The 27,990-nt window shown below is 30.5% G+C and overlaps 2 protein-coding genes across 9 annotated transcripts; both read right to left on the bottom strand.

The window, feature by feature from the left end:
- Positions 1-1,169: 1,169 nt before the first annotated feature.
- LOC114162883 (dipeptidyl aminopeptidase 4) lies at positions 1,170-6,880 on the bottom strand. 4 transcript variants are annotated; one of them, XM_028046875.1, is made up of 7 exons: positions 6,703-6,880; positions 6,521-6,542; positions 5,234-5,702; positions 4,373-4,567; positions 3,702-3,731; positions 2,309-3,418; positions 1,170-1,939 (listed from the first exon to the last, which is right to left on the bottom strand). In XM_028046875.1, the coding sequence occupies exons 3-7, from the start codon at positions 5,657-5,659 to the stop codon at positions 1,388-1,390; spliced, it is 2,313 nt and encodes a 770-aa protein (XP_027902676.1). In that variant the 5' UTR covers positions 5,660-5,702; positions 6,521-6,542; positions 6,703-6,880; the 3' UTR covers positions 1,170-1,387. The 4 variants fall into 4 exon arrangements, with proteins under 4 accessions (XP_027902676.1, XP_027902677.1, XP_027902674.1 ...); XM_028046876.1 differs by having other exon boundaries at positions 6,468-6,542; positions 6,703-6,831; XM_028046873.1 differs by having other exon boundaries at positions 6,521-6,793.
- A 15,653-nt stretch (positions 6,881-22,533) lies between these two features.
- LOC114195937 (calcineurin B-like protein 4) lies at positions 22,534-27,333 on the bottom strand. 5 transcript variants are annotated; one of them, XM_028086384.1, is made up of 11 exons: positions 27,167-27,287; positions 26,593-26,922; positions 26,193-26,267; positions 25,248-25,458; positions 24,439-24,521; positions 24,273-24,332; positions 23,936-24,044; positions 23,710-23,762; positions 23,444-23,524; positions 23,224-23,336; positions 22,534-23,128 (listed from the first exon to the last, which is right to left on the bottom strand). In XM_028086384.1, the coding sequence occupies exons 4-11, from the start codon at positions 25,354-25,356 to the stop codon at positions 23,065-23,067; spliced, it is 672 nt and encodes a 223-aa protein (XP_027942185.1). In that variant the 5' UTR covers positions 25,357-25,458; positions 26,193-26,267; positions 26,593-26,922; positions 27,167-27,287; the 3' UTR covers positions 22,534-23,064. The 5 variants fall into 5 exon arrangements, with proteins under 5 accessions (XP_027942185.1, XP_027942184.1, XP_027942188.1 ...); XM_028086383.1 differs by lacking the exon at positions 26,593-26,922 and having other exon boundaries at positions 27,167-27,333; XM_028086387.1 differs by lacking the exon at positions 26,593-26,922 and having other exon boundaries at positions 25,275-25,458; positions 27,167-27,321.
- Positions 27,334-27,990: the final 657 nt, after the last annotated feature.

Genomic DNA, 27,990 nt, shown 5'->3' with positions numbered 1-27,990 from the left:
TGTCAACGTGGTATGCCTCCAATTAAGAGAACTATATTACTAAATTAGAGAATGAACTCATTTGTATAACAATAATTTATTCAATTCCTTAAAAAATACACCATCAATAAAAATAAGAAAAATTTGATTTTAGGATAAAATGGACTAAAGCTTAAACCATAGTAATAAAGGAATTTGTTTCTTAACCACATTACCATTTACGCTCATTTTCTAACAAAATTAGACTATGCGAGAAAGCAATTTTTTCATAATATTCTAAGTGTTTACATATTAGCATTTTATTTGTAATTTTGAAGTAATGTTTGGGTACAGGAATTTGAGACGTGTAAAGAGTCTTTTAAGCACAGTTTAGTTCAAATTTTTGTCATGTTCTTTTCTGATTCCTTATTTTTTTTTTTTTTTTGTGCTATTGTCAGTTTTATGACATCGCTTTACTACAGAGAAGTTCTTTAAAACATCACTTCCTTAAAAAGACACTATTCATATTATTAGTCATGTTTCATACACTTTTGTAATCCTCAACTTATCATCATTTTTGCATCTCCATTCTAGCACCCAATTCATTGATATGGTTAATGTATGAATGTTTGATGTGATTAATATTGATGTATTTGTGATTATATACTTGTTTGGTAGTGTAAGTTTGTTTTTTTATATACACAAAAAAAAAATACTAAAAATTATTCTTCATTTCAAACTCATGATTATAGTGTACTAGATTCTATGTTATTTGACAGTGTTTGTGTATCATATTTATACTGATCTTCAACCAACAAATTCACAAGGTAAACATCAAGAATGGGATCCTCAACCGAAAGGATTCAACAAGAAAAAAAAGAGTATATACAACATCTTTAAGAAACAATTTAGACTTATGACCCTTATCTATATTTGTATCCAATTTAATTTAAAATTATCACATATATATGTGTGTTTCAAATTATTAAACCTCAAGTAGAAGAAAAAGATCATCTGCATGTTATGGTAAGTTGATGAAAGATATTAATATATGTGAAGGCTATTAATTTTGCAACAAAAATATACTTAGTAGACAGCTACAAGTATCACACAGCATTCATTTGGTACTAGATCAAACTCTTTGTGCCTAGGAAAAGCAACCTATTTCAGAATTTAGATCAAACTAGTCTGTTGATAATATCTCATCCGGATATAAGATAAGATCTACAGTATCTGAATTTTAAAGACTCGTTCAGTTCTTTGATACCAGAAGAGTTTTTTTTTAGGTGGGAAGTGGGCAAAAATAGCCATCAAAGTACCAGGTATAAGGCAAGAAGAAATAAAACCAATTATTGGGTAAAAAAAACTTCAGAAACTACTCTGTCCATTCAACTAGACACAAAAAGTAGAGGTGAAAGAAAAAGTTATGTTACAGATTCCTCTGAATGAAGTCCCACATCCTCCCTTCCATGTAAACTCGATCACTGTGACGCCGTGGCATGTGGCGTTCATCTGGGAAAACTATGAGCTCATATGGTTTTCCAGCTGCCACAAGAGCATTGATAAGCCTTGCAGTGTGCCTGAAGTGAACATTCTCATCAATCATGCCATGCACAAGCAACAACCTCCCTTTCAACTGGTGCACTTGGTTCATAACAGAACCACTTTCATAGCCTGACTTGTTTTCAGATGGCAACCCCATGTACTTCTCTGTGTAAAACGTGTCATATCCATCCCATGATGTAACAGGGGCGCCGGCTATTGCACACTTGAAGAAATCTGGATATCTTGACAGTGTCATTGCAGAGAGATACCCGCCATAGCTCCAACCATACAACCCTATGTGACCAGCTTTTGCAAGCCCTTGTTTCACAAGCCACTCTGCTCCAGTAAGCTGATCATCAGCGTCGATTTGACCCAGTTTGTGTTTTAGATAGCTTTCGAATTTCAACCCCCGTCTTGCAGTTCCTCTATTGTCTAACTGTAAACAAGGACATTAATGTTTAAGCACAAGATAGAGGCAAAAACTATGTATTTTGATGTTACATGTAACAATAATGGCAAACTTCCCTGTTTGTTACATCAGGGACAAGAACCTATACATTTGGAACATTAGAGTACTGCCACAAATGGAAATATGAAATGCAAGGCTGAAAACATTTTCAGATTTGCATAATTAAAGATGTGTACTGTTAGTGTGGTTCATAAATTACATTCAATATATTGTAATTATGTCTCACATTTGAGTTTCATCATGCATTTGTTATCAAAATGTGTATGCATAAAGATTTAATAGTAAGCAAAACAAAATCAAGGTGAAGCATAATCATGTAAAATTCAGAGAACTGACCTTCCAAACTAATATGCCTTGGTTTCTCAAATATTGTGCTCTCAGATCAACCGTACTGAGCCAAGAGTTACTAACAAGCTGTACACTTGGACCACCATAAACATTGATCATAGTTTTGTAAGGTGGAGGTCCAAACCTTGAAGCATCAGGCTTATATAAAGCTCCATACAGTGTAGTGCCATCATTAGCCTGTATCTCAACGATCTCCGGCGCCTCAAGTTGAAGCTTTTTGAACCTTGGAACTGTAAATGACTGCTCATATAAAGGCTTGATTACACTTCCATCTTCCAATGAGCACAGTAACACCCTAGGAGGACAACCAAGAGAATCATGAATATCAACAAAGTTTCGCATATGATGATCAAGGACCACAATGTGCTTCCCCTTGCTGTGTGTAAGTCTGACAGGGACCTGAAGTGGTTGACTTCCATCAATGAAAAGTTTAGTACAATACAAATTGGACTCCAGGGGACCATCTAAGGTCCCAGTAAAGTATATCAGACCTGTAGCTTCATTCACGCCAGCAATTTGCTCAACCATCCATTCACCTTCAGTGATGGGTCCTAAACAAACCCCGTTTGCATCATGAAGATAAAGATGCCTAAATCCTGTTTTTTCACTAGCCCAGATAAATCCACCTGAAAATTTGGTAACTCCTTTATCAAGAGGTGTGAAACAGTCATGTATATTGATCCAATTGCCGTTTTCTTCCACTAGCAAATTTTTCTTTTGGCCTGTTTTGATGTCAAATTTAACAATCTTTATTTTAGTGTGGTGTCTGTTCAAGATCTGAGCAGTGAGAATGTTTCCATGCATCCAATTGACTCTTGCCAAATATTCCTCCTCGTTGTTTTGCTGTTCTGTGCCCCCACATTGAAGATCCATCCAAGTAATGGAGTTTCCAGCTACCGAAACAACCCCAAGGCGCACTTTAACATTTGAAGCTCCTGCAAAAGGATAAGGGTGATCTTCCTGTGCCTCTAAACCAACTGAGCTCTTCCCTTGGTGCATAATTCTAAAAAGTGGTATTTCAGAAGAATCAACTTCGGTGAAAGCAATGTATTTACTGTCCAGTGACCACCAATATCCAGTTTTTCTATCCATCTCCTCCTGAAATCCAAAAAATACATGTTATTGTTAAATATAAAAATGATTCCCACAAGACATAACATATTAAGCTTTAAAAAGAGTTTATTTTTGGCACTTCAAAGGTAATCAAAATTTTAACAGGCTAACAATGATATAGAAAACAATACCATCATTTCAAAACCTATTTATTATGCAACTTGCTCAGTCACAACTAGAATGAAGGACTAATTTGTACAAGGAATGCAAAGCATTATATTTAGTCTAAAGATGTATACACAAAAAAAAAGTGTAAAGCAAATCTCACCTGAGCTATATATTCTGCAAGCCCATGAATCTGCAAAACCCACACCCAATGTCAAATTTTCTCATACTGAAATAATGTAAAAGTCAAACAAAAACATTTCTTCTACTAAAAAACAAACTAAAAACTTTATGCAATCATATGAATGACAAATGTACAAGTCCAAACCTAAATCCTACTGGATCATCAAGATAATTGACTGTTCTGAAGTTCCAATTTTCAAATTCAGTCTAGCTTATTTTCATAAGAAAAAAAAGAAAAGAAAAACATTGAAGTTGTACTAGATTGAACTAGAAGAGAATCAACACTACACACTAAACTACCATCATCCAGGACGATCAATGGCAGCAAAGACAGAAGGACCAGGCTTAACCAAATTCAGCAGTAAAATGCCTCATAAATAATGTCAAGTCAAAAGCATATGATAGAGTTAAAAAAAACTAAATATAATATGTGCAGTTGATCTAAAGCAGGAAACCCTTGGAATGTTTCAAAAATAAACATTACCATACATACAATCTTTTAATGCTATTTTTTTTTCTTTAAAGACATTTTATCTAAAAGGGTTGGGTTAATTAGCCAGGTGACAATATATAAGAATCATCAACGGCTTTTGATTGAACTCAAATGCATTTAGTAACATACAGTAAAGAACAACCAAGTGTTGAACTTACCAAACCATGTTCCTTTGCCCCATGGGTCAACTGCTTTGATTCATTTGACAAGAGATTCAGAACATGCAACTCACAGTCTCTCACATAGGCAAGCATTGATCCATCTGGTGAGAGATGTGGGTCAATAATGGGTGAACCTGATACACTTGGAAGCTTGAGCTCTGGTTTTGAAAGGGAAAGGTCCTGAATATAAATCTGCTCATATGGAAAAAAGAAATAACCATTAGACACTTGACTATTTGAATTTAATAATCAATATCAAATTCAACATAAAATACAAAAGGAGAGAAAATTAAAACACACCTATACAAAGCACAACAGTGTATAAACAGCTTGATATAACATTGTTATGTAAACAAGATTACCATACTAGTATCAGGTCAGCCTTGTCTAAGCCTACTCAATACCAATGACAATGATGCAACAGTAATCATTCAAGTTAAAAGAACTTTCAAACTCAGGTACACCAAGAAATTGCAGAGGTTAGTAATAATTCCAGATACTTCCTTTCAACTATGTTAGCACATGCAGAATGACAGGCCACCCTAAAAAAAAAGATAAATATATAAAAATCAGCATTCTAAGCTTCTTCAGTCAATTTATTCGTATAGAACACCTAAATACTGACAGCTAGTTCCAAGCAGGTGTTACACTTCAGGGCAGAAATAATATTCTGGTGGCATCAAGATGAAATTATTAGAGTAATGTAAGCCTGTGTGTCCATGTGTTTCTGGGAGATGTGACTACCAGCATTAGGAATTAAAGTTTAACATGTATGCTTAAAAACTGTTACCACTTTTTCTCTACTGAATACATAAGACAAAATTTCAACCAATTGCATGTCAGGATAAAGAAACAAACCCCAGCAGGCAATGGCACCACGACTGCTTTCCTTTTCGAGCTTGTCTTCACCCATTCATATCGTGTCACGCCTAAACCACGCTCCCTCAACCTCTCCCTCCTCAACTTTTCTTCTGGAGAAATATTACTTTCATCTAGTCCACCATCCGGGGGACTGAATAACAATTCTTGTGCATTGGTCTTCAGATCAAAAGCATAAACCTTTCTGTTTAAAGAGTGATCAGGACTAAACAAGTAAGAGATTAAACTATCATCAGGACTAAAACTTATTGAAGTTGGCGACACGTATCCCGGCAATGGGTATTGTACAATCTCTTCAACGGGGAAAAGAATGTTATCGTCAAAATTCTGCGGCTCATTTGAGTCTGTCACAGGCATGTTGTAAGGTAGTGATTTTGGACGCTTCGAATTTCTCTTCTCATTCATCAACTGATTGCATCAGAGATACACCAAAAGGTATGAGATTGAACTGCAACAGAGCATGGATTATTATGATGAGAGCACTTTCCCGGAACAAAAATTAAAAATAGCACTTTAACTTCAAAGAAACAATAAGCAAGCTAAATAGTTTAACAACATTTGCACCAACATTAAATTTCAATGAAAATAATAGATAGGAATTAGAGGATTCTTCGATGCTTTAATCACGAATAATTGCCCAACCATTGATCCCGACTGAAGAATGTGTTCGAAAGACCAAAATTGGATAACTTTAATTTTGTAATAAAGGACATAAAATCAATAGAAATTATATGAGTAGAGAATGAAACCTAAAAACTTGAGAATATTGTCCAGGTGGAGAACAACAAAAGGAGGACCAAAAACATAAATTAAAAAAGGGACAAAAGAAGGTAAAAGTTACCCTTGATACTGACAGCCACGAATAATTTGAAACTTGTTTTAAGTCTAAGCTTTTACCTGTATATAAACTAATGCAGTATAACTGAAAAAACACGAAAAAAACCTTGGACCCCAAGCAAGATAATAGGAGATGGAGTGAGCAAGAAACCAAAGGAAAGAATGCGAATTTGGTGTTTATTTGGTTTTCACCTCATCACATAATAGATTTTAAAATACTACAACCCATTTCAAAGTCCCTTATGATTACTAAGGAGGGCAGAACCATCAAAACCCTGTGAGTCTATCCACTGTAACCGGATCCGATCGCAAACTGCGTGTAAAACTAGAACCCAGAAAACCCAAAAAGAAAAAAACATTTTTTTAATTGACTAACCTTAATCAGAGCTGACCCAGTTTAATTGAGTATAAGGGTGATTGAAATCTAACCTGAATGAAAGACGGGTAGGATCTGCCATGAAAAAGAAGAAACGTTTAGTTGGAATATTTTGGGTTCCGATGATGTACAGAAAAAAGAGAGAGACAAAGATATAGTTTGACGGGAAATGAGAATCTAAAGCGAAACTTGATTGGGTTATGTGGAAGTTTAAGGTTTGGTGAAGAGGAAGCACCAAGTAGAGGTTGTTGCAGATGTTGTTCTGTGTTCAGTTGGTGGCGTTGGACTCTGATAGATGGATAGGTAGGGAAACAAATGTTGAATAAAATTTGCAGAATTTAATTTATTTATATATTATTATTGCCTTAAAAATGGTTTTCGATGTTATTTAACAACTCTACGAGGACACTGGATGATTCCCATGCCCCATCAAGTTCTGCTACTTCATTCATAATTGCATAGATAACTATGAAAAAATAACACTCAAAAAAGCCAAATCTTAAGAAACAAAAAAAAAAAAGTAAATAGTAGTAGCTTCTATTAAATTTATTCATAAGATTGACATTTTAACTTTCAATATCTCTAAATAACTGATGATTTAGAGATTTAAAGTTTAGTTATTTTTCAATTATGATTGATTTAATACAATGATATTTTGTATCTATTAAATACATTTTATACATTGATAGTTACGAAGGGATTTTTCATAACGTCAGAGATTTGAAGTGACAAATTTACTGTCATATTAAATTATTCTTAATTTTATTTTTACCACGAACAGATAAATATTAAAAATTTACTTATAAATAAAATAGCTTTACTATAATTCAATTCAGTTCATGAAAAATTATGATTTTTACAGTTTGTAGAATAAAGACTATTTCAACCACTTTCCATTCTTTATATATAACTTATATAGTTTCGTGGAAATCATTTTTCTAGAGTGAACATTAGTTTTTAAAGACAAAATGAACAATTTCAGTCATCAATAGAAAACTAATTATCAACATTACACGTATATATATATTTTATACATCAACCATAATTTACCAATAATTTATTTAGTTTCATAGTGAGATTCCAACTACTGGTATCACCCGAATCATCATATTAATTTATAATAATTTGGTTTCTCAATCCAATCACCAGCATTCTAGTAAACCAATTGAATTGAGAAACATAGAAAAGAAATTATGTGATAACCTCGAAAATTCCGACTAAATGATAAAATTCAAACATAAAGTTTACGTATGAGTGTGGATGACGAGGTAACAATAGTATTTTATTTCGTTGTCGAAGATTGAACAAGAAGTTATGAGGTGTACATCATGTTAAGGTTAAAAATAATAAAGAAATAATTCCCGTGAATTCTGTTAATTTTTTATAATCTTAAAATAATTGAAGGGAAATTAAAATTATTGTTGGTGAAGACAAATGAGAAAGCTTAGGAGATGAATAAGAAAGTGATTGAGCATAAAGAATTGGCTCCCACCTCTCACATGAATGAATAAGTGATGGGTGCAATCATTTACCTGATCACCAAAAAGAAAAAAACAATCACAACAAATCGTGAACAATGGACTGCTACTGTAATCCGTGATTATGGTATCCATTATGAAAAAGAAGTCCAATCTTCACAAGAAATGATCGTCAAAGGTGAAACCTATTTAGGTGATATAGCCAGAGCATGTTGGGAATCTTTTAAACAAAAATACCCAATAGAATTAAATACATTAGTGATCGAACCTGGTCCCAATATTTATAACTTTTGTTCTCTAATACAAAGATTACTCACCTCCCAATCTGCAAATGATGGGAATACACTCAGACAACGAATTTATCTAGGACATCTAGAAAGGTTGTCTATAACATACTTTGGAAAGATTAAAGAATTTTTACAAGACTATCTCATGTATGCCTCCATAGCCGGATGCTTTCATGATATAAGTATTGGAGAAAAAATGTTTCTCAAACTTCCAGGAAAATTAGGTCAAAAAATTAGAGAATCTTGGAAAAACGATGAGGTAACCCCCATGTTAAATAACCTCTCAATAAGAATACAACACATTATGAAAATAATGGAAGACACCTGCACACATATTGCAATACAAAAACAGCTAAAAAATTCCGACTCTGGAATTTGTAAACAGATATACACTCCACAGCAATACCATCAAAACAGACCTAACAGAAAATATATTCCCAAAAGAAAACCTAAATATAACCAATCTTACAGTCAAAGATCCCAATCCTCTATACAAAAACCCTCAAATTCTAGAAAAACTTATACAGTAAGATCCTCAAATTCTAGAAAACCTACTCTAAACCCTGACAGGCACGTCAGAAAATTTAGAGAAAATAAAAATTACAAACAAGCATTAAAATGTTATGCTTGTAACCAAACTGGACATTTCTCAAGAGATTGTCCAAACATAGCAAATCTTTACACAAAAGAAGCAGAGCTAATCAAATCTTGACACATGAATCTTCTTCCGATCGACGAAGATGTATCTACTGACTCTGAAATATTATCAGTAGTTAGTATAACAGAATTCAATGATGAAATTAATTTAGAAAAACAACCCAAAAATTATGATTTAATAAATGATTTCACAAATAATGAATTTATCCAACTTTACCCCAAAGAATACAATTTCGAATTAAATGACAAATATAACGAATTAGGTGAAATATTAGATGATTCTGGATATTATCTAATGAACATAACGGAAACAAATATTTGTCCTCATGCATTACAATATTTTTCAGGACCAACATCCATTCCCTGCCAGTATTGTGATAGATATTTTCATAAATCACAAAGGGCTCATTGTCCTTTATGTTACAAAAATTTTTGTATAAAATGTATCACAACACATTTAAAAGTACAAGAAATACCAATCTTTTTAGAACAAAAAGAAAATATAAAGGATAAAAACATAATTGATACTAGGACTTCAATTTTAGAAATCAGGGTAAATAACCTAGAAGAAAAAATCCTTCGTCTAGAACAAATAATTCAAGATTCTGGATCAGGTAACATACAAAATAACATGATGGGAACAACAGAATGTATCCCATTAGTCTGTAATGAAAAACAACTAATATCTGTTAAAGTATTAGTAAAATTAAACTTCCCAAAACAAAACAAAAACCCTGCTAAGGAAGAAATCATACAGGCCCTCTTAGACACAGGATGCTCTGAGACAGTCGTCTGCAAAACAAAAGTACCTCCATATTTGATTACTAAAAGTAAACATATACAAAAAACAAGAACTATGTCTGAAATAGTAATGATAAATGATGAAGAAATAAACAATATTTCTCTTCAGTTTAGTACAAATTGTGACCTATTTGGCCAAAAAATACACCTTAAAACCATGCGTGTAGAAAATTTAGTCCCTTCAAAACAAAGCATGATTATTGGTTTAGATTTTATTTTAGGCTATAATAGAACTATCACTATAAACAAAGATTATGTCATTATTAGCGACAAAACACAAATGTCACCCATAATTAGCGGAGACAGCTATACAAAACCATCCCCTGATGAGTGTTCTTGTACAAACAATAAGTCCTCAGATAAATGTGACTGTATAAAAGAAGATTTAGAATCCATAGATTATTGTCTAGATGACACTATGGACTCTTTTTCATCCATAAAAATATCCAAAACAATTACTTTTGATAATATCCAACAAATTTTAGATAGGCTTAATAAAACCAGTATAATAGGAGAAGATCCCACAAAATTTTGGGATCGTGATCCCATTACTTGTAAATTAAATATAATTAACCCAGATTTAATTATAAAAACTAAAGATATACAGTTTAATAACTGGGAACAAGAAGAATGTCGAATGCATATTGATCACCTTCTGAAGTTGAAAGTAATAGCTCCAAGTGAAAGCCCTCACAGGAGTCCTGCTTTCATAGTAAATAAATCTTCTGAACAAAAAAGAGGTAAATCCAGAATGGTCTACAACTATAAACGTTTGAACGATAATACAGTTGAAGATGGATATACGATTCCATCTAAAGAAATTCTTATAAACCGAATTCAGAACTCAAAATGGTTTTCAAAATTCGATCTCAAGAGTGGATTTCATCAAGTTAAAATGGAACCAGAATCTGTAAAATGGACAGCATTCTCCTGTTCTGAAGGATTATACGAATGGCATGTCATGCCTTTTGGTCTTAAAAATGCTCCAGCAATTTTTCAAAGAAAAATGGATAACATTTTTAATGACTGCAAATCTTTTACATGCGTCTACATAGACGATATACTTATTTTTTCCAAAACAAAAGAAGAACATTATCTCCATTTAAAACAAGTACTATACAAACTTGAAAAATATGGTTTAATTATATCAAAAGGAAAAATGGAAATTTGTAAAAATTTCATTGAATTCCTTGGAACAGAAATAGGTAATGGAACTATTAAACTCCAACCTCATATTTCCAAGAAAATACAAGATTTTCCTGACAAAATGGAAGATATAAAAACACTAAGATCCTTTTTAGGACTTTTAAATTATGCTAGAAACTTTATCCCCGATTTGGGAAAATACACGGCTCCGTTATACAATAAAACTTCACTAAAAGGAGAAAGAAAATTCAATTCTGAAGACATAAAATTAGTCCAAGAAATAAAACAAAAGGTAAATAAATTACCTATTTTACAATTACCATTAGATTCAGATTACTTAGTAGTTGAATGTGATGGATGCGAATCAGGATGGGGAGCCATCCTAAAGAGAAAGAAAAATAAATATCTGTCTAAAAAGGATGAACAAATATGCAGGTATGCTTCTGGAAAATATACTGTAAAACCACAAGTTTATCAAACTAGCACCGATTATGAGGTCAATGCAATCATACATGCCTTAGAAGCGTTTAAATTATTTTTAATAAATAAATCAGAAATAACCATTAGAACTGATTGCGAAGCAATTGTTTCATATGGAAAAAATCAAATAAATAATGACAAAAAGCCTCACAGACGATGGCTACTTTTTAGAGACTATATAAACTCCGGAAAAATAATAAATTTTGAACATATCAAAGGATCTGACAATATGTTTGCTGATATCCTTTCCAGGTACCTCATACAAAAATAAGATTCAAAAGAATCTTCTATACAATTGAATACATGGATATAATACACATCAGAGATCCTGAGATCCCTCCTGGGTTCCGGATTAATTTCAGAATACAGGCACTTCAACCAAGAGAAAATAGTCCTAATTTTAGTCCCAATCCTGCTGTCGAAATAACTAGACTAATAAAAAGGTCTAAAAGAAAAATAGCCAAGTTAAGGCTGAGAAGAAATGAATTATTCTCACACAACCCCTTTCAATACACCTATACCCTTGCCTCGTATAAGGCCAACATCATAATCTTAGAAAAACAAGTCAGAGCTCTTAGACATTTTATTGCCTAACCTTTGTGTCTTATTGCAGGTACAAAAATCCCAGAATGGAATTTATACAAAGTACAAAGAAAGGACCTCTGGGTCCTAAACCCGTAAAGTCCCCTTTTGTGGTGGACCAATACACAAAATATGACAAACAAAAATTGCCAATACTTACAAATACCTACCATTTCCCTGGTAGAGACAACACAAACGTCAAATTAAATGTTTTAATTGACAATATTTGGAATATTCCAAAATACACAGTTCAGAATGAACAACAAGTCACTAAGGTGAAACAAAGCATCATTAGTGCATTATACAATTTCTGCAATGCAGACAACAAAGGAGTTTTGTTAACTTCACCATCCTCTCCCTCTGGGAAGGGATTTACACATTATGCCTTGATTACAGGGCCAAACAAAGGAGTTTATACTTCATACAAAGACCTCTCTGAGGCAAAACAGGACCAATTCTGGTCTACATACAAAGGTTTTAATTCCCTAGAAGAAGCTCAGATAGCTTTAAAACTAGGAACTATTGATGAAGAGAAAATAAAGATTGGAATGGCATTCGAACCTAAGACCCAAACACATACCTATGCTGCCTCTTGCAGTTTTTCACCACAAATAAACCCAAACATTTTCCTCGCAAAATTTGATGTCATACAGGAATTCTTGTTTGAGGTACATTCTGAAACACAAAATTACAACGGTTTATTTGTTAAACCCCAAACTTATTTTGATACAAAGACACCGTGCCAAGAGTCCTCCGACTATTGTAAAACAGTGTCCACAAAATGTACTTGCCAGATCAAGTTTATCTTTAGGAAGGCCCAAATTGACTTAAAGACCTTCAGAAACCAACTATACAGAGATGTTGTCATATGTCCTTCTCTATTATTAGAAGCAGGATGTCTCCAGACACTTATCATTCCTCCTACCGAAAAATTTAACTCTCTTACCCAAGAAATAAATTCGGTAGTAAATGAGATACAGGCAGAATATATGACCAACATCTGCCTCCAAATTAGCTCTTCTCCCAAAAGTGCCAGTAACCCTGATAGCATGGCAACACATGTGATAAAACTATACACAGAATCAAATCCTGAGGCCCATGTCCAACTACAACACGGAACCTTGAAAGGATTATCTTTAAACAAAGATAAGCTTTACCAGTATCAGCTCTGGAAGGCCTACGTTGAAGGATCAAACTGGAATTTCTCTAGAAAGGATAACTCAGAATATATCCTTTTGAAGGAAACCATAAACACCAAGATATATTGGAAAAAGTTTATGGGAAATAAATTCCACCCTTTCCCTATTGAAGCTAGTTCGATACTAGTAAAAAGATTTGAAAAGGAAAGGATATACAGAGAGATCTACGAAGAAACAGGAATCCATGGACAAGGAACACCTGGATCTTCTTTTCCTTCAGACAATGAAGACTCTGATCAAATCCTTGAAGAAGACCATGAAGACTTAACATCCACTGTGGTCTCCAGAAAAGGACAATAAAGAAAGTTTTACCTGTGACACAGTAATTTTACTCTTTCCTGAGTAATAGACTGAAGGGTAAAACAACACAGTTACCACATTACCGACACTACAAGTAATCGGTCATTTAAAACCGGTTCAACAAGTTACAAGTCAAAAATTTTTCTATAAAAAGAGTCTGTAAGACCCTTATGCTAGGCAAGAAACTCAGAACCCCTCCCTCTCTCTAAAATCTCTCTTACTCTTTCCTCTGCCTTCTCTCTAGTTCTCTCTCTCCTCTCTCAACTTTCCTCCTTCTGCTACTGTATATTCAACCATAAATAAACGAGGATTTTCAGATCTCACCTCCCTCCCTCTAGAATCAAAGTAAGTTTTTATGGAGTAGTTTCTTTATAGGCATCTACGGATGCCTTGAGTAATATTTATTAAAAGATGCGATAATCATTTAAAGGCTTAAAAACGTTTTATGTACAGAAATTTTATCTTTCTATATATCTTTCTGTTTATATTTTTACATGCTGAGACAAAAGTTTATGAGAGAATATCTAACCGGCTCTGCCAGATTTATATTCTCATAAATTTTTACCTCTTTTATGTTCTTATTCATTTATGTTTCTGGTTTTCAAATGTATTCTAATCATTTAAAGGCTTAAAAACGTTTTATGTACAGAAATTTTATCTTTCTATATATCTTTCTGTATATATTTTTACATGCTGAGACAAAAGTTTATGAGAGAATATCTAACCGGCTCTGCCAGATTTATATTCTCATAAATTTTTACCTCTTTTATGTTCTTATTCATTTCTGTTTCTGGTTTTCAAATGTATTACTTAAAAAAAAGATATTCATCCTACAAAAGATATTCACATAGTCACACCAATTTAAGTGTGAGTTCATAATCCTATATTTTTAAATTTAAACATAAAATTATTGAATAAGAACGAGTGAAATGATTAATTGCATATAAAAAATATAAACAAGCTTAATATATAAGTATCACAAATATAAAGTGACTAATAATTGAAAACTTATAAAATTCACAACTTTAAGATTAAGTATTTCAACTTAATGAAGCCAAAAGTTATTTTTCAATCGTATTATCTTTTAATATTATTTAAAATATCTGTAATATTTAAAGTGAGTGAGAAAATAGAGGATATTCAATCCAACCCCGTTAGAATCTTGATCAGTTTTTGTCCTTTATTTTGGGCTTTTAAAATGGCATGTAGAGTCTTTTGAGTTTGCATGTGCCATTTAAGGTCTCAATTGTGACGGATTTTGCCAACAAAATTTTAAGGAATTAAAATAATATACTTAAAATTTATATATTTTATTATTGTCACTAATATAAACATTATATATAATTTAGTATTGAAATGTTGTTGCATGTTTATCCTTAGCAAAAATAATAGTTTTGAAGTTATATGAAACTCATTTTAAATAAGTTTTTCTAAATTTTTTCTCTTTGACTCGTTGAATATTTTTATATTTGAGAATGTTTTCTGGAATAAGTTTTAAATAATTCATAAGAAACTTTCAACTTGTAATTCATCTTCACGGGTATCTTTCCTTCACTATTTAAAAAAAAATATATATATTATTTATTCTTAATCAATCTACCTATTTTCTTAAAAAAATTAAGACAATAAAATAATTTATCAAAATCTAATTTAAAATTGAGAGATCTAATTACTAAAAGAAAAATTTATAATAATCAAGTCCAAATTAAAAATAGGTTATGAAAAAACATATAGTACACCACTTTTCCTTTTATATTCATATAAGAATAAATATACAAAAAAAAATATGAGATTGAATATATATATATATATATATATATATATAACTAATATTTCTCTATCAAAAGACAATATAGCCTTACATTATTTTTTAAAGAAGGGGAAGATAACTGATGAGAAATAAGAACAGAAAAATGAATTTATGTTTAACTTTTTTTTAAAATAAAAGAAGACAGGCAAGAGGAGTGATAAATACAATATTTGAGAAACTTAAAAGATAATGAGAGACAACAAAAAAAAATATCTCAATAAATATTTTTATTCCTTATTATATTTTATTTTTATTATATATATATATTTATTTATTTATTTAAATAAAAAAATAAAAAATTTTGGGGGCATCATGGCCCATACGAGCTAATGAAGATCTGTCCTTGGAGCTCAAGATGGATCTTTATTAGGTTAGGGTTGTTAAAGTGTGTTTAATCGTTAATTAAAGCTTTTTGTATATAGGTAGAGCAACCCGTGTCAAGTAAAATTTATGTGGAGCACTTTTTTAGTTAAGAGTGTCTATCCAGGTAAGGGAAGCTAGTTATTTAAAATGATGAATTCAATGTGGTGATGAATTTGAATTGTTGTGATATTGCCTTAAACTATTGATTTGGTTAAATTATAAATGTTATATTTGGAATTGATTTGATTTTCTTAGGATTATCTAATTTACTTGGTTCGAGCTTTATTTTGAACTAAATAGAAAATTTTAAACTAAAAGCTAAAAGTAATTGTGTGTATGCGTGTGTATGTGTACATATGTGCATAAATACTATCCACACTTATAAATCCACTTCACCAAATCTATTCATATAACAAATAAGTGCAAGGAAACGATCCCTTAAAATAATTTTTCTTTTATTAAATTAATGTATTTAAATGGAAATGAAAGTTAAGTAATATTGTAATCAAATTATTATTGCTCAAAACATTTCTCTCTTTTCAATAATTTACATTCTCAATTTTCTTTGCACTTTCACATCTAATTTTTTTTTTTTAAACTCTCTAAATTCTTTATTTTTATTTTCTTTTCAGTCCTTTTATTTTGCTTATATGTTCCCGTAGTTTAATATTTATGAAAAAACACTCAAACTCACTTAAATCAAGATTTTATGAATAAGCACGTGAATATAGAAGAACACAATATAAAACCTCATGAGTTTACTAAGATTTTAGTTTAACAAACAGAGAACAATCTAGAAAAAAGAAATAATGTTGAATAACATGATTAAAATGGACGCTAAATAACAATTAGAAACAAACACAAAGTCTGATTGGGGATAAGAAATAGATCACAAATTCAACGTCTCATTATTTAAAGAAAAAACAAAAAGCAAAAGAGAAGAGCTTATTGGGATAGAAAAAAAAAAATTGAAAGAACGATGTCACAATCCTAAAGGTGTCGTAAAGAATGATTTGACAAAAAAGAAGGAATTGTTTAATAAGGAACCTAGAGATCTACACAAGCAAGACCGATAAGTCCTTACAGTTGGGATAAAATAAATATTTTTACTGATGTATACTACTAAAAAATCTCCACAGCCTAATGTCTTTTACACTTTCAAAATTTCTTTTACACATCCTTAATTTGTTTAAATCCCAAAAATACCCTTTCCTCATTTAAGTAAAACTATTGAAGTCATATCTCTAAAATTACTTTCAAATATTGAATTTTAAAAGTCAACACATATAATTGAAAGTCAACTTTCGGAAGTCAAAATATATTATCGATTTCTGAAAGTCAAAATATATTATCAGAAATCAACTTACAAAAATTAAAATATATTACTGAAAGTTAACTTCCGAAAGTCAAAATATATTACCGGAAGTTAATTTATAGAAGTTAAAATATATTATCAGAAGTCAAAATATACTACCGAAAGTCAAAATATATTACTAGAAGTTTACTTCCGGAATATATATATATATATATATATATATATATATATATATATATATATATATATAAATTTTCGTTTATATTTTTTTAATTTAAAATTCTGTTTTTTAATTTTTTTAATACATTATATAACCAAATTATATATATTATTTTATTTTTCAAATACATATTAAAAATACTTAAACTTTATATTAAAAAATATTAATTCTATTTTAATTATTTTTAATTTTATTTAAAGTTTATGTTTTCTAAATTTTAAATGCTTTTTTTAGTTTATTATTTTTTATGATTTCATATATCTTAATATATATTTAAAAAGTAAAATAAAATAATAATATCTATATATAAAATTATTTTTATTTAATGTACTGAAAAATAAATATAAATATAAAATTAAATAAAAAAAAATATTATTAAACTTTAAATAAAAAAATGAAAAATGAAAAATTATTATGTTTTTATAAAATTTTATTTATTGTTTAATTTCGTTAAAATTTTAATTATTTTTTTAAGTTTATTATTTTATGTTTTATTAATTTTTTTAATATATATTTCAGAAATAAATAATATATATTTAAAATATTACATTTTCAAATAAAATAAATTGAAATACACCCTCTGTATATATATACATTACCATTTTTTTATTTTTTATTTTATTTTATAATTTGTTTTTATTTCTTCCTTTTATACTTTTGTTTTTAACTTTTTTAAAATTTGTTTATATTTTAATTTTTTATTTTGTTTACTTTGTATTTTAGAAATAAAATATTAATATATATATATATATATATATATATATATATATATATATATATATATATATTGACTTTAGGAAGTCGACGTCCGATAATATATTATAACTTCCGGTAATATATTTTGACTTTCGAAAGTCGACTTTCGATAATATATTTTGACTTTTAGAAATTGAATATATTTTAACTTTCAAAAGTTAACTTCCGGTTATATATTTTGAATTTCGGTAATCGATTTCCGGTAATATATTTTTACTTTTGGAAGTCGACTTCCAGTTATATATTTTGACTTCTGGAAGTATTTTTCATCGGGAGTCAAACATCTGGAAATAATTTTGGAAGTATGATGTGCATAACTTTACTTAAATGATCAAAAGGTATTTTTAGGATTTAAATTTTTTTGGAGATGTAGAAAAAATATTGGAGGTACAAGAAGAAAGACCCCATTTGATAATCCTGGGTTCTGCTAGGCGGCTTCAGATTCGGCCCATTTGTTGTTTTTTTTCTTTTTGGACTACTCCGTCACCTCAGTTTTCTCTCTATCTTCTTAGAGGGTAGTGTATAAGATATTTTATTGTTTAAGTTAGATTTGATCTTAGTTAACGTAATCCGCTAAAATTTAGTGCATTGGATCGAAATTTTCAACCTATTAGTATGTTTTAGCTCTTCTCGTCAAAGACGGATCCGAACAAATGTCATAATATGAATATGAATATGATGAAAATGTTGAATTATCAATTTATCATCCAACTTCCAAAAATTTTTACTTAATTTTGTGAACTTCTTAAAGTTTCTCAATTTTTAAACATTGAAAGTTTTATCAGAAAAAAAAAAAAAGTCAGTCTGCGGGCCCGTGGGCCAAGTGATGTGCGGGACAGACCAATGATTGCAACTCGTATAAATTGTGTTGGGTGGGACGGGTCAGTCCGCGATGTGCAGACCTTATGTGGGCCAAACCTAAACGCGTCAGACCAGTCCGAATTGTCATTCATAAACAAATTAGTTTATTTTTCTGACCTTCCTTTTGGTTGGACAAATTAGCCATTTTTTTGTGGTGGATAACTTGACCTATTTTTAAATAGCCAAGATGAGCAGGATTTAAATGGATCAGACTAAATTGTATTATCGAGCATAGACTTAATTACCTTATCAATATTCTTAATGAGCTTTTACTTTTTCAGGATCTAACTGTTACCTAACCCAATCACTTTGTAATCTGTCATTACCTTGCGTAATCAAATTTAACAACCTAATCATGTTATTCATAGAGTAGTCTACTATGACGGTCAGTTATTTTGACCCATTGTAAATAATACATGTGTTTACTTTGATATGTAATATTGTCCGTCAGAAAATTCTCAACCATGGGTACATGGCATGGTGTTCAATTCTTACTATGAATTTACTAAGAATTATAAAATCGCGAAAAACAAATGTAATGGCTTAGGAAGCCAATAAAACAAGAAAATAACCTAACACATGAAAAGTCATGAAATTATTAAATAAACCACAACTACCAAACTTAAAACAAAACTAACAAAAAAATGGTTCTTCACTTTTAATTTTGTATCATCTTCATTTCTCAATCACAATAGAACAATAAACTCAATAATCCAAAAGTACCCACCCTGCTTTTCAATTATTTTCTAGTCATCGTCTTTCCGAGTTTGCTGATACTAATTATTATTGTTTTTTAACAAATTTTTCACAAATTCTTCGATGTCACTAAACTCAATACCTATCTCTGAATTGATACTAAGATGCGGTTTCCTCCACAACATACTAGACATTCAAGGGTGTGTTACTTTGAGACAGTAGATTTGAGAGAGAATAGATAAATTTAAATGATTTTAAAGTGAAATTTGTAAAATTTTGTAAATATATTTATTGATACGATAGAAAAAAAAAATTGTAATACTTAAAATATTAGATTATTATTTTGTGCTTATAATAAAAATTAATATATTATTCTTATTTATTATTACTATTATTAGTAGTAAAAAGTAAAAACAAAATATATTATTAATAAAAAGTAAAAGTAAAAGAAAGTAAACGACATGATTAATCGCGTGCGAAGTGAATTTCAGAATCGGTTCTTAAGAAGTTAAATCCTATAATTGATTCTCTGGCCATTCTTTTTTTCATTTTTAACTACCCACGTATTGATTACAACCACTAATACGACAACTTAACAAAAACCTAACTCTAAAAAGAGTTATAACAAATTATGCTCTTGTAATTACAAAGTTCTTCTACTTCTTTCAAATACCTAAAACTTTGGTTGATCCTCTTAGGTTTCATTACGTATTATCTTCATACATATTCTTTGTGTGGTCCTTTTAATATTCAAATCACTATAGATTGTGTTGGTAATTATTGATATTGGTTGGGATAATGTGTTTTCGATACTTAATTTTTTTTCAAGCAAGATAGATTGTTGGTTAAGAATAAAAAGTTTTGTAAATTGTTTTCATACCCAATTATATTAATATACATTTATCTTTACTTATAAAAAAAAATAGCAAAGTACATTAAAACTTTGTGAAATTTTATCAAATTAAATCCACAATTATTGCTTTATTTTCATCATTACAATTATCTCCTTTAAAGGAGTGAATGAGTATATAAAATGAGGTATGTCTAATAATAATAATTTTAAAACCAATAAAATATTTGTGTAAAATCAAAAAAAAAAATAACTAAATTTAAATGTATTTCGAGAAAACTTCCTAAGGTGTAAAAAAAATTAATAAAAAAGTATTGTGCACAAACCCGTGTTTGATAAAATTGCAAAGTCATCTAACCGGGATGGCAATTGTACAATTTGTGAATAAAAAACATTTTGAAAAGTTAGAAATGAATAAAAAAAATTGGTTAGTTTATAAGAACAAAACTATGTCAGAATATGCGCATGCAACAACTAAACATGAAGTTGAACAAACGAAAAAACAGGAATGCCAAATAGAAGGAAACGAAATATGTCTATAAATTGTCTAAAAAATTAAACAACAAAAAATAAAATTAGGATACTTTACTTTGTAATGGCTGGATGAATGGAAAGAGAAAATTGTTTACTAATTTTAGAAGATTTTTTTTTTTAATTTAGAGTATGTGAAAGAGACAAATTAGAAGAAGTAAAATATGGAAAGAGAAATCATAAATGCGTGAATACATGATAAATAATGTGAATAATGTGAGAAAGGGAAAGAAGGAAAATTGGAAAAAATGAGATGAAAGAGAAGAATGAAATGATGAATATGTTTTTAGTTCATAAATTTTTACATGAAATTATAATTTGTTTTATTATTAAATTTTGATACAGTTTGATCCTAAATTTAAAAAATGGATAAATATAATTCTTCTAACTCATTTGCGTTATTTGTTTTACGTAACAAACGCATTTTAGGATGACATTTAAGTTGTTTATATTGTTTTGACAAATTTTAGCTCAAATCAGTGGCGAATCTTCAGTTAATATGTTAGGGGTGTCCAAATTTTGGTTGAATTACTCTTTTAGTCTATTTTTTCGTCTAAAAATATCAAGTTGGTCGTCTAAAAATATCAAGTTGGCTGTCTAATGTTTTTTAGTCTCAAATTGATTTTGATTTTTTTAAAATTGATGCAATTTGATATTTTTCATTAGATTTCTTAAAGCGAAGCAAACAATTTTCACCAAAATTTATACTAGCATTATGTCAATTACACCAACAAAACAAATTATCTTTATTCACAATTTCAATTTTGATGACAAAATTTTGGTCCGATTCAAAAAATTTAATGAAAAAATAACAAAATTGCATAATGTCAATTTAAAGCGAAGCAAACAATTTTCACCAAAATTTATATTAGCATTATGTCAATTACACCAATAAAAAAAATCATCCTTATTCACAATTTCAATTTTGATGACAAAATATTGGTCCGATTCAAAAAATTTAATGAAAAAATAACAAAATTGCATAATTTTTTCCAAAATCAAGACTAAAAAAACTTGAGGACCAACTTATTATTTTTGAACAAAAATAGGAACCAAATAAGTAATTCCAAAATTTTTATATAAATTAGTAGCAACATTGTATTTACTTTTTTTATGGTAATAAAAAATAATAAAATTATAATTATTTTAATCATTATAATTATTAAATTAAATATAAAATAATTTTTATTTTATTATAATTAATTTTCATTAATAATTCTTAAGTTGAAAAATAATCAAATAAATAATTATTAAATTAAATAAATAATCACTTAAAAAATAATATTAATAAAATAATTTTTTTATTTAAAAGATAAAATTGAAAAATAAATGTGAAATAAAAACTATTCCCCACTTATAAATATAAATATATAAAAGTTTATTAGAATATAAATATATAATATATATTAAAATATTAAATTTTAAAAAATATATATGAAATTATATAAATATAAGAAAAAAAAAAGGGGGCCATGATTCTTCTCTGTCCATACTAAGACCCACTATTGGCTTAAATGTCCATTTGAAACACCTTTAACAAGTTGAATAAAAGTTAATGTCGAAGATCATATTTATTCGTTTATAAAATTTGAGAACAAAAATTATCAAAGTTTGGTATATAGAAAAATTCAAATTTAGAAACTAAAAGCATATTTAACCCAACAATAAATATATCCTTCCAACTTTTGTTATGCAAAGACAGGACAAAAGACTAAACAGCAGAAAAACATGACATATAAAAAACTGACACTGGAATCTAAATTCAGTCCATGATTAGCAAATTGTATGAGTTAAGTGATCAAGATACACAGATACAGTGATCATGTTAACGGTTATTCAAACTACGAGAGGTCATTAAATATCCTCTACCATAATTCTCATACCTTCAAACTTACAACAAAGTAGAAGATGGCCGAGTTACATATATGTGGGTTAGTATGCCCTAGTTTCATCTCTTGTGTGCATATATACACAAAATGCATGTACAAGCTAACCTTGAATTGGAATTAAGAATTCAAGTGAATAACTCGTACCCTTAGGTTTATCTACTAACTAGAAAGAACTTCACTTGGTAGCTGCGCATTTTGCGAAACCGGGTTTAGAAACTTTGTAGGGGGAACCATAGACCAAATTATATTCTTGTCTTTAGCACCGCAGCTAAGGTCATCTCTTGACAGCAACAATATCAAGAGACGAAATCAAAGATACTATAAACTAGTACAACATAGTATAAAGCATCTTTTGTGAGACCAAAACCTTCCAAATTCATATATCCGACTCTTCAACTTCTGTTCTTACAACAAAACTGGGAAATGCCAACGTAATATCCCTGAAACATGGGGGAAGAGATATGCATGAAAAGGAAAGTTTTCTGAAATTTGAGTTGCTGAAAAAATAAGGTTCATGGAGAACGAATATACTGACTTCAGATATGGAAGAGTCATATTCCTTATCAGGGATGGATGTTTGGACACAAATGCTTTCCACTCTTCTTGATCGATCTTTCCATCACCATTTATATCAGCATCACTAAAAGTCTGTGGGTAAGAAGGTGTACAACATCGTGAGGAATGCCAAGTTCAAAGGAAGCTCATGTCAGAACTTAAAAGTAACAAGAATAAGCTAAACTTTCTGAGTTATGAACCTTGTCCACAATGCTTTCAATCATATCATCTGAAAGCTCAAGATCCGACTCGTGCAGAAGTGCCAATACCATCTCCTTCAACTGCAGAGATAAACAAGACCATTATGCTAAGGAGCGAAATTGGTTGATCTAAACTTATACTGCGCGAGCATAAATATGTGTATCTATAAATATGGATAAAGCTAAATAAACAATAATGTAACATTAAATCAATAACCAGAAAAAGAAATTCAAGTTGTGACTTCAACAAAAAAAGAAAACCATACCTCGTCTCTTTCAATAAACCCTGTCTGCTTCAGATCATACAACCTAAAAGCAACTGCAAGATCATTATTCCCAATTTAAGGAGAGATAAGTATCACGTGGGTGACCGAAAAGCTTTAATGCAACTGAACATGAACAACCAGTGCATATGTTCATATAGGAAACTCCAAGACTAAGGGGAAAGAAGAAATTAACATTAAATATTTTATGTTGGAAGGTCAATCTTACAAGTAATTTTGTCTTCTAAAGGGGCATTTGGGTGAAAAAGACCCAATGATCGAACAAATTCGCCGAACTCAATGACCCCATTGCGCTTGAGATCAAACAAGTCAAAAATCTATGGAGAAACAAAATGTGAGTATGCATCAGAATCAAACAGTGCGAGGATGAGAGTCAAAAGAATTGATATGACTGTAAATGTAGAACAAAAGAATACATCAGATAAAAAGATTTCACTGAAAAAAGTAAGCAACTTCGGATATTGTAAGTATAGCTAGCATATAGCCTTCGTGAACTTTATGGGCAAATAATCTTAAACTATAGAACATGGATTAGATTTACAAACCCTATCTGCAAACAGATTTTTCTTGTTTCTATTCCTGAATAGTGCCAACTGGAATTCTTCCTGGAATGCAAGAGGATGATCAAGAAGCAAATTGTCAAAGAAATTACTTAGGTTCCAACTTTAAGAACATCTCATCTAAACTAGAATTTTCAAATGCCTAACTCACCCTGTGAATAAGATTATCTTCAATAATTGAATTGCTCAACTTCTTGTAGAGTTCATGCAAGGCTTCTACTTCACTAACAGTAACTGTCAAAAGAAAGAAAGATTCTTTTTATCAGCTTGAAACTTAATATTGAGTTCTTAAAGAATGACGAATCACTCGTTACGAGGTTTCAACACACAGTTGTGCTAGAATGTTATAAACCTGATAACAGAGGATATTAGGATTAAGTACATTGATTCTATATCCACTGGTACTGTATTAATAACATTCTAACAAGTTGTATGAAACATAAAACTCGAAAGTTTGCGATCATAAAATTTTTTTCTTTAAAATATTTCTGTTCCTTTTTAAACAATTAATTCAGAATTTCCTTGGCCTTGAACTTACATCTATACCTTTCCTTTGCGGAAAAACATAAAACACAAAACAAGAAACTATCCGTGGCAAAATGAGTACTGCTGTATATGAATTGCAAATTAACTGTATATACGGTGAAGAATCAGACTTCAATACATCGATGCCCCTATAGAAAGTTCTACAATATTGAACAGAAAACCCATATTTTTCCATACATTATCATTAGATTATAATTTGTCAAAATCAACTATTATCAGTAATTAGGAGAAACTGAAAGAACTGCGTCACTAAATTTGGAAATTAGATTTTGAGTAAATTGAGAAAATTTATGAATTGAAACCGGAGATTGAAATGCCCCCAAGAGTATAAGATTAGTAAGCTAGTAAAAGGACCTTGATGGTTCTTAGCAGAAGCCAAATCAAAATTTGAACAGAAAAGCAGCAAGGATTTACCATTCAATGATGGATCATGATACTCACAAGGTGTCTGAGATGCAAGAACGGTGGGTTCCTCATAACCTGGCGTTCTGGTTCTCTTTGAAGTTGAATAGCAGCAGCCCATTAAATAGAACTGCAAAACTCTCTCCCAAATTCTTTGACAAACAATGGATTCATTCCAGGAATGGGCCTAAGTTTTTATCACAGTTATGCTCAATATGAATATCTGCAACATTAGTTCAAGTTTCAATTGCATGGAATACATAAGACTCTTATCGACCAATATTCATCTTCAGGTTCAAGACAATTCACTTGTGATTTGAAAATTGAACCAAAAACAAACATAATTATCTCAATTTACAACCTTCCAATGTAAATTAAAAATTCAGCCACAGATAAATTGAATAAAGCTGACAAGAACTTTAAAATATAAAAAATGTCGGTTTCATTAGTGATTCTCCTTATTTCATCCCTCAAAGGTTCATTAACTTGGTCAATTAATGACCCTTAAACTTGCGAGATTAGCGCAAAGAAGCAAACTAATGTTTATCGATTTGCCAGACTACTCACGACATTTTACTATCCAAGTATTCAAAGATGTCAAATCAGACAAAGGAAGAAAAAACTAGTTTCTCCTTGTGTATTTTGGAAAAAAACATCAGATAAAGCAACTCTGATGACCCAGGCATGCTCGCAGATTCTATGGACAGATCAATTTTTTTCCTTCTTTATAAATTTCTTATCAGATCTTTTAACGCATTTCTCTAGTATCGAATATAAAAAAAGATGAACACACTAATTAAAAAAGAAAATCTAATCTACTATTCCTTTAACAATTATTGATAGTCAACAGCTCTCAAGAGTAATAAACCTACAATGAAAACAACATAATAACACACCCTCAACATGCATATTTTTAATACACTTCCACTGTCTTAATTTTACTTTTGAGAAATTTACCTGATGGCTCAAATTCGTTTTCCGAAAGGAAAAGGACGATGAAAAACAAAAGAAATAGCAATCCAGGCTCTCTTCCTAAAAACAAACATTAAAAAGCCATGAGAGGAGCTCCAAATCAAAATCAAAAAAAACAAATGATGGGTGGGCATGGTTAATTTTTTGATTTTAATGGAAATAAAAAAGCAGTTCTTGCAAGTAAAATGTGAGGCCATAACCAAACAGTAGCAGCTCGCTGACTCATATTCATCCATTCCTAATATCTTTCTATAGTTTTCCAGTAACACTTGAAATAATGTTGAACTCCTAGTGACACAAAAAGAAATGCATAATAAACTACATAAAATGATAGATAAAAAGAAATAAAGTGTCTAAAAAAGCATTACTCATATGTAATCTTCACCTCGTTTCAGTAGGCAAAAAAGTGACAATACTCGAGGTTGTAGACGAATCCGACGATCGTATATTACAGTTCAAAGTATACAATACAGTTCAAATTCTAACTAATATTAAGCTTTAGTGTATCTGTTTAGGTTAAAAGAAAGAGAAGGGGGGAAAAGAAGAATGGAATCGAATAAAATATTAATCATCCATTGTTTAGTAAAGGAAAAAGTAAAAGGACTCTCCTCCTCAAAAGAAAAAATAGCAAAAAAAGTAAATATTTTTAGTCTTGTGAATCATTTGTTGTTTAGATTCTGTATTCCATTCATCTGGTAGAGGTAGGGTGCAAAATCTGGAAAAGCGTTAGTAGAGAAGTGAGCGCAGGGAGTGAGAAAATTGCAGTGAAGGATGAATCAGAAAGGGTTAAAGAGTAAAAAGATGGCGATGATATAGCCGAGAAAATTCCCAATGTAGATTTGTGGTATATAAAAAGAAGTGGCAATGGGGAAAGGAGAAGAGAGACAGAGAAAAGGAAGACATAATTTACGACAGACACAGAGGAATGAGTTAAGAAAGAGGAAAAAAGAGAGACAAACCTGTTATGTGTGTCGGAGTTGAAGGGGGATGAAGATGGCGCCGGGAAGGGGAAGTTGTCTCTGTGACGTTTATTTATTGAGAGCGTATGGCTTGAGATGCAATGCAGTTGAGGGCGTTGTATATTTATTTATAAGGAAGCAGGCGTTAGATTAGAGCATAGAGTTGTGGCATCATGATCGGGGGCAAAAAAAATTGTTTTTATGTTTTTTCTCGTATTCCAGCTGGTGGTGGCCCCACCACTGCTTGTGTCATCACACCTTTTCTTTACCAATTTGTACACGACTCAGACCAAAACATGCATAGGCAGAGATGCATTCTATACTCTTTCCTTTCTGTTTCATTTTCTTTGCACATTAATTTCACACAGTAAGTGGTCTCTCGGTTGGAAAGAGTAACATCTCTTTCGATATATCTCAACAACTTCCGCACTTCTTTCTCTCTTCTCTTTATTACTATATATTATTAAATATCAATTTTTTTTTAATTACTCGGATGATACCCACTTTGAGACTGATGTGTCAATCTGGTACCCGCTTTTAAAAAAGTGTCAATTGCATCCCAATTTTTGAAAAGTGCTTCAATTAGGTCCAACTAACGCCGTTAATCAACAAGCCATGTGTCAGAATGTGGTTTTTTTTATTTTTTTAAAAAATTTTTTTAAAAAAAATTGAAAATGCCACGTGTCAGGTCCCTTTGTGTGACACATGGCATTGTCAGTGCCATGTGGCATTGTCAGTGCCACGTGGCATTGCAATGTCACGTGTCAGTGTCACTATCAGATGCCATTGTGTTGATTTCGATTTAGTCCCTATATATGTCTTTT

This window comes from Vigna unguiculata, chromosome 9, assembly GCF_004118075.2.
Source record: "Vigna unguiculata cultivar IT97K-499-35 chromosome 9, ASM411807v1, whole genome shotgun sequence".
Taxonomy (NCBI): domain Eukaryota; kingdom Viridiplantae; phylum Streptophyta; class Magnoliopsida; order Fabales; family Fabaceae; genus Vigna; species Vigna unguiculata.
Note: the sequence above shows the minus strand (reverse complement) of the source record. Positions and strands in the feature narration are given on the sequence as shown.